Here is a 7,560-nt window from a genome sequence, read left to right on the forward strand (position 1 = left end):
GCTTCGCACTCCGCTCTACCTGACGAGGGAGATTGTCCTTCCTCTTCCTCTCCCTCAGCTCGGGTCGGCCATCTTAGAGGCTGTAGAGCTGAACACACTCAGTGTGGAGCCTGTGGGTTTTCAACCACTTCCTGTGGTCAAAGCCTCGGCTGTAGAGTGTGGAGGACCAAAGTAAGCGCACCCACACGCACACACACACACACACACACAGCAGGGCATGTGGTCAGTGGAGGCAGGTGATGAGATCATTAGTAATCATAAAAATTAAAAAACTAAACATAACATGATATGATTCACGATTATTGGTTCATAATGCAATTTTATCGCAATTTTCTTTAAGCAAATGAGACAAATTATGACCAAACACGATGACCCTTTATTTGTAACAACCATTACCAACTGAAATGGAATGAAATCGTGTACATAAACCAAATATATTAACAACAAAAGAACATTAACTGGAAAAAGTTTTTTTTCTCTACAGAATACTGCCACCTACTGTACCTGAGTGTGTAGTCTCGTGGTATGACCACTTACTTTTTTAGATAACGCAGCCTACTCCTTACTCCTTGATGCGTGATTCAATTTTTATTTAAACCGATCTGAATTGTTACGCATTTGTATCGATTTTTAACCACTTGTTTTTATTTAAACCAATGTGAATTGTCACGCATTTGTATCGATTTTTAACCACTTCATGATGGGTTGTTACATCGCTGGGCAGAACAGTGCCGTACTGCACCAAAGGGGGGCAGACGTGAGCCTACGCCAACATGTAGTTGTTGCTACATTTCTTCTGACTCTAGGTGATATGAGACAGATGAGGGCAGCAGAGCTTTCCAAAGTGAAAACTATTCATTTGTACACCACTCTATATCTGTTCATCCATCCATCCATCCATCCATCCATCCATCCATCCATCCATTATCACCACATTTTTGCAGGGTTTGAGGCTCACATTCACAGCTATGGTCAGTTTAGAATAAATCCCGTAATGAGCCTGTTTTTGGGTGTCTATGGAAGGGAACATGCAAACTCCGTACGGAAAGATTGTCCGGTGATCGAACTAGCAACCCACTGATCTTCTCACTGAACCTCACCACTGTCACTGACACACACTCTCTCCTTATTCTTTATCTAACTTTTATCACTTCTTTATCCTCATCTCTTTACCTTTACTTTCTTTTCTCCACAAGAGGGCGCACAGCTGAGGTTGTCACGTAAGTCTCTCTCTTTCTCTCTCTCTCTCTCTCTCCTTTGTCTGCCTCCTCAGCTTCCAACCCAAGCCCTGTTCCATTTTCTTGTTTTTTTTTGTTTTTTTAACTTGCTGCTGCCAACAGGGCTGGAACAAGGCTGTAGAGTCCTTATCAAGGTTCCAGTACAACCTTGAAAACCTGGAAAATGAATAACAATTTGGGAAATGTAGAAATCAATTGGGAGAAAAAGTCAAATACTATAACATAGTCCACCCTCGCTCCTTTCATCTGCCCACCCTGTCTCATCACTCCATGGTCCTCCTTGTTGGTGACTCCTCTCTCCCTTCTGCTGCAGGATTTCTTAACGATCCCGATCAGACCTGACTTGATAAATGCCTCCTTTCCTACATTCCTTTCCTACTTCCTTGCTTCCTTGATTCTGATTTGTCTTCTGTGTAACGTCCTCCATGTCTGTGTCTCCACAGGAAGTGCGCCCTCAGTGCTCAGACCAAAACCTGTAAGCACAGAATCAAGTTTGGGGATTCCTCCAACTATTACTACGTTTCTCCCTACTGTAGATACAGAGTGAGTGTCTTAAGTATACTTAAATATACTGCGCTGTACACACACTGTACTGTCATACTGATGTACAGTATGAATTTATTTTACTCTTCTTCTGACAGATCACAGCTGTTTGTAACTTCTTCACTTACATTCGTTACATTCACCAAGGACTGGTGAAACAACAGGATGGTGAGACACACACACACACACACAAACACACACACACTCCTCACTTACGTTTACCTGATTGTGATAATAAAAGTATGACAGATTTTTTTTTAGGTTAATTCATTTATAGCTGTGGAGTAGTACGCACAAGGTTGGTCCTAAATTTCATTGGAAGGTTTTGAAAAGTTTGAAATGTCCAAGTTGTACCCTGTAAGAAGTAAAACTTTAAAGTCTGTGTTTTTGAAACTCTGGCATCAACAACGTACTGGAGTCCTCAGGTTCTCTTCCTACGGTACAACGTAACGCAATTTTTGCGTTGAAACACATACTGTTTATAATGGGGTGTAGGAAAATACACACTGAAATATTGCGATGTTTTATTCATACTGTGTATAATGGGGTGTAGGAAAATATTAACACACTGAAATATTGCGATGTTTTATTTCACGACACGTATCGGTACGGTATTCTACAGCACTGTCTTTATGTTTTTATTAACATGCAAATATTAATTGCGTTGGTTCATTTTATTTGTTACGCATGTAACAGCATTGTGTTTAATATGCCGATAGTTTTCCTACGATGCAATTGTTTAAAAAAAAACACAATATACAGTGCCTTTAGTATCATAGTATATCGCAGTATATCGTATCATTGCCCCTGTATTATGATACGTATGGTATCGCCAGATTCTTGTGAATACATAACCGTCACTCACCTACGCTAACACAGTGGTAGAAGTAAAAACATCAGAAGAGTTTGACTTGTGCCTGAGAACCATAACGAAGGGTAAAATGTTCCTTAAAAAAAAAAAACTAAAAGCAATTGTAGGACAATCCAATGTATTGCAAAAAAAACTAAACGCAATTGTAGGACAATCCAATGTATTGCGCACAACCGGAGAATGTAAACAAAGCTACGTCAGAATGACGTAGACTTTCTTAGTAAATGTTTGGGAGATCGCAACGTAGCCACTTAGTGCCTTAGGTTGAGGACGTCGTAAACCTTTCTGTAACAGGAGGACCTCCTGTTACAGAAAGTATACATGTAGGAAAATGAGGTCTAATTCCAGTGAGGTGTTTTGACGCCACCATGTGGATGAATGTTAACAGCGATATTGTAGAACAATGTGAAAAAATCTGACAAACTAATATTTTTCAGCTTCTTGGTGCAGATTCAGATGACTGAACCCACTGTGGTCCAACATGACTGTCTTGTGACTTTCTGTGTGTGTGTTTGTGTGTGTGCAGCAGAGCAGATGTTCTGGGAAGTCATGCAGCTGCGCAGAGAAATGTCTTTGGCCAAACTGGGCTACTTCAAAGATGAGCTGTGACGGACACGCCCACGACCACAACCTCGCCTTGGATTTAAAGCACTCCACCCGCCTGCAAACTCCGCCCATTATCCGTCTTGCTCCTCCCACTCCACTGCCTGCACCACCGTGAGTGAGTGAGTGGCGTCGGTGAGTAAACAGAAGAAAAATCAACAATCACGACAAAGAAAAAAATAGGACGCGACCTCTGTCGTTATGGACTCTGTTGAAGACAAACTGTCGTCTTTTGAAAGCATTGAAAAGCTTCACCGTTTTTTCATCCTAAGTCCAAATCCAGATGGGATTGAACATGTATAGTTTCAAAGAGTTTAAAGGAGGAAAATAAGTAACTATAGAAATATGTCTGAAACTTCAAAATAAAAGCCCCTACATGTACATTATTGTGACAAATCTAGTTTATTTTAGGTTTTACAGACTAAACCCAGAAACAAATACATTTGGTAAATCACATCACATACACTACACATTATTATCACTTTATAAAGTTTACAAAAATCACATTTTCATCATTTTTCTTTTACCTAGAATTCTGAAAAACCTCATCTCAAACTAAACCCTGTTCAAAAATTAGATTGAACAAAAATGGAACCTTTTCTCCATAAATCTGGTTAAATTTGTTTGTGACCAAACTATGTTGTCGATGAAGGTATATTATTGTTTGCGTGTTTGTTATTTAAAACGTTTCCCACTTTGTCTTTTATTTTGTGGACGTTTAAGGTCCAGTGTGTAACACTTAGTGCGGTGACAACACATTGCAATAAGCTAACGGTCAATGGTTTCTCCATTAAAAACTGAGTGGGTCACATGTCCGCCTCCCTCAGACACATTGGTCTGGCCAGGCTGTAGTGGCATCATGGCTTCAACAGGTGGCAGCTTAGTTTTTAATGGCGACAGCAAAGGACACTGAATGTTACAGACTGGCTCTTTTACTGATGTACAGTTTAATGCAGCGATAATCACTACATGAAAACTCGACTTTATGAAGGAAAAAAAACACTTTATTTAATTATTGGTTTGTTGGTAAATTTTATGTTTGAGTAGAAAAAAGGCTAAAAACCATATTAAGATACTGACAAGTTGTTTTCCTTTGTGTTCAAGTCAGGAAATCTGTACATAGTGTGTGTGTGTGTGTGTGTGTGTGTGTGTGTGTGTGTGTGTTTGTGTGTGTGTGTGTGTGTGTAAGATGTAAAGGATACTTTGGGGGTTTTGTAAAGTGTGGTTACAGGAAGTAATGACACTTTTAGTCACTGCCCTCAAACCATCACCCCTGTTACTGTGTACTGACAAAATGTACATCAGCTCAGGTCTGTAATTTCTGAAGATCCAAGTGCATAGGTAAATAAGATTAAAAAAAATCCCTGCATGGACAAAACAGTCCACAGGAGGCAGTAGTAGACCAGCAGCTCCCCTCTGAACTAAAATCATTGATTTTGGACTTTGGCCTGACTGGTTTACAAACTTGGTTTCCTAGTCTAACGCACTGATTTTGACGATTCTGAAGACATTATAGACTAAAGACTAGATTTTTCACTGGCGTGAGTGTCTGTATCAGACTGGTTCAAGCACAATGGGGCACTCACAATACAGTCCACTTTATGTAGCATGATAATGGTGTCAGTAGCTTAAAACGTATCCACACTTAAAAATCCCCAGAAATATCCCTTCAGTGTAAACTTGACTGCAACCCTCCCTCTCTTATTGAAAGTTAATGTCGCTCTCCCACTTTGGTTTAGTGCCTTTTTTCTCTGAGACACTCTGAAATAAAAACAGTGATACCTCTAATCCAACACACCTGCGTTTTCTCTGTATCCACCTAAAAACAAGGTCTTTTACTTAGTACTGCAAAGTAGTGATAAAAACGACTCTATGGAAACAGGAAAATTATGTCATCACTCAACGCCAGGGTTGATCACCCCATGTTCTTGGTTTGGTTTTAATATTTACACATAGAACAGGTTTTTTGTGACATTGTGGCTCAAGTGCCATCATTCTGTGACTTGTGACTTCATCAGTGATGTCATCATCTTTGCTTTGGCTTTACTGTGGCCACAGACCCCATGCAAGGCCAGGAAGAATAAGCGCAATGAGGACAGTGGAAAACAGGTTGACACCATTGTTGTCCAAGATTGGTTTTCCACAGATTCTCTGTGTGGTTGCAGATTCGTAACTGACGACTTTTCCGATGCTGGAATCGAAGCCTGGGGACAAAAAGAATCAGACATTATTACATTATTTTAATTATATTATATATTATTATTATATTTATTATTTAAACTTTTCTAGGAAAAAATTTAGTAATTTTTCACCATCTGACATCACTCGTGAAATTAAGTTTTCAAAAGAAATTCTCAAAATACTCTTATTTAAAGAGAAATGTGCAGAAAAGATAACATTTTTAATTTTTATTTTTCATCCGACGACATGACATGGTAAATTAAGATTTTAATGAAAATATCCTATACCAATTTTTTCAAATTTTTTTTTTAATTTTCAAAATGTGCTTATTTGATGAGAAACGTGCAGAAACATTTTCATCACATTTTTTAACATCTTACAACATGACTAGTGAAATTAAGATTTTACTGAAAAATTCTAAATATAATTTTTCCAAAAGATTTTTTAAATGCTCTAATTTAATGAGAAACATGCAGAAGAGATACAATTTTGAAATTTATTTTTCCAAAAATTTTCATCAAAATTTTTCACCATCTGACGACATGACTCACGAAACTATATTTAACTATAACTATTTTTTTTTTCAAAATGCTCTTATTTGACAAGAAACATGCAGAAAAGATACAATGTTGAAAAATCTTTCGTTTACACGCATGTACTCTGTCTTGCTACGACTGACCTTCATTCCTCTTCTTTCTAGTGCAAACCTCCACCTCTCTAGGTTCTCTACTAGCTGCTGCCTACTCTCACTACAGATCACAATGTCATCTGCAAACATCATAGTCCATGGGGACTCCTGTCTGACCTCATCTGTCAATCTGTCCATCACCACAGCAAACAAGAAGGGGCTCAGGGCCGATCCTTGATGTAGTCCCACCTCCACTTTGAAGTCTTCTGTCCTCCCAACAGCGCACCTCACTACTGTTGTACTATTCTCATACATGTCCTGCACCAAACTAACATACTTCTCTGCCACTCCTGACTTCCTCATACAAAACCACAATTCCTCCCTTGGCACTTTGTCATATGCCTTTTCTAGATCTACAAATACACAATGCAGCTCCTTCTGACCTTCCCTGTACTTCTCCATCAACATCCTCAAGGCAAATATTGCATCTGTGGTACTCTTCCTAGGCATGAAACCATACTGTTGTTCACAAATCTCCACTTCCTGCCTCAACCTAGCTTCAACTACTCGTTCCCAAATCTTCATTGTATGGCTCATCAACTTTATCCCTCTGTAGTTGTTACAACTCTGTGCATCACCCTTCTTATGAATTGGCACCAGAACACTTTTTCTCCACTCATCAGGCATCTTGCCAGTCTCTAAAATTCTGTTAAACAAACCAGTCAGGAAATTTACTGCCACTTCTCCTAAACACTTCCATACTTCCACTGGTATGTCATCAGGACCAACTGACTTTCCACTCTTCATCCTCTTCAGGGCTTTTCTAACTTCATCCTTTCTAACCTGATCTACCTTCTTCCTACTAGTCTCTGGCTCCTCGTTTCTACTTTCCCTTTCATTTTCCTCATTTAACAACTCCTCAAAGTATTCCTTCCATCTTCTCAGCACACTTTCCTCACTTGTGATCACATTCCCCTCTCTGTCCTTAATCAACCTCACCTGCTGCACATCCTTCCCAGCTTGATTTCTCTGTCTCGCCAATCTATACAACTCCTTTTCTCCTTCCTTTGTTTCCAAACTCTCATACAACTCCTCATATGCCTTTTGTTTGGCCTTGGCCACTTCCCTCTTCACCTCCCTTGTCCTCTCTTTGTACTCCAGTCTGTTCTCTTCTGTTCTGTCACTGTCCCATCTCTTCTTCGCTAATCTCTTTCTCTGCACACTCTCCTGGATCTCCTCATTCCACCACCAGGTCTCTTTGTCCTCCTTTCTCTGCCCAGAGGACATACCTAGCACCTTCCTACCTGTCTCCCTAATCACTGCAGCTGTAGTCTCCCAATCATCTGGGAATATCTCAACACACCCAGAACTGCCCCTACTTCCTTCCTGAAGTCTTCACATGTCTCTTTCCTTAGTTTCCACCACTTGATCTTCTGCTCTGTCTTCATTCTCTTCCTTTTTTTTTCACCTCAATCGTCATTTTGCACACTACCATC

General features: G+C 39.7%; 1 protein-coding gene across 2 annotated transcripts in view; it reads left to right on the forward strand.

Moving 5' to 3' along the window:
* Nucleotides 1-4,424, forward strand: part of rab3ip (RAB3A interacting protein (rabin3)) — a 14,375-nt gene extending 9,951 nt beyond the window's left edge. For both annotated transcript variants that reach the window (XM_008315259.3, XM_008315260.3), the window contains 4 exons: nt 59-171; nt 1,682-1,781; nt 1,880-1,949; nt 3,179-4,424. In XM_008315259.3, coding sequence (XP_008313481.1) covers nt 59-171; nt 1,682-1,781; nt 1,880-1,949; nt 3,179-3,261 — 366 coding nt within the window. In that variant the 3' untranslated portion in view covers nt 3,262-4,424. The remainder of the gene's footprint in view (nt 1-58; nt 172-1,681; nt 1,782-1,879; nt 1,950-3,178) is intronic.
* Nucleotides 4,425-7,560: the final 3,136 nt, after the last annotated feature.

Source organism: Cynoglossus semilaevis, chromosome 8 (genome assembly GCF_000523025.1).
Source record: "Cynoglossus semilaevis isolate Cse_v1.0 chromosome 8, Cse_v1.0, whole genome shotgun sequence".
NCBI lineage: Eukaryota > Metazoa > Chordata > Actinopteri > Pleuronectiformes > Cynoglossidae > Cynoglossus > Cynoglossus semilaevis.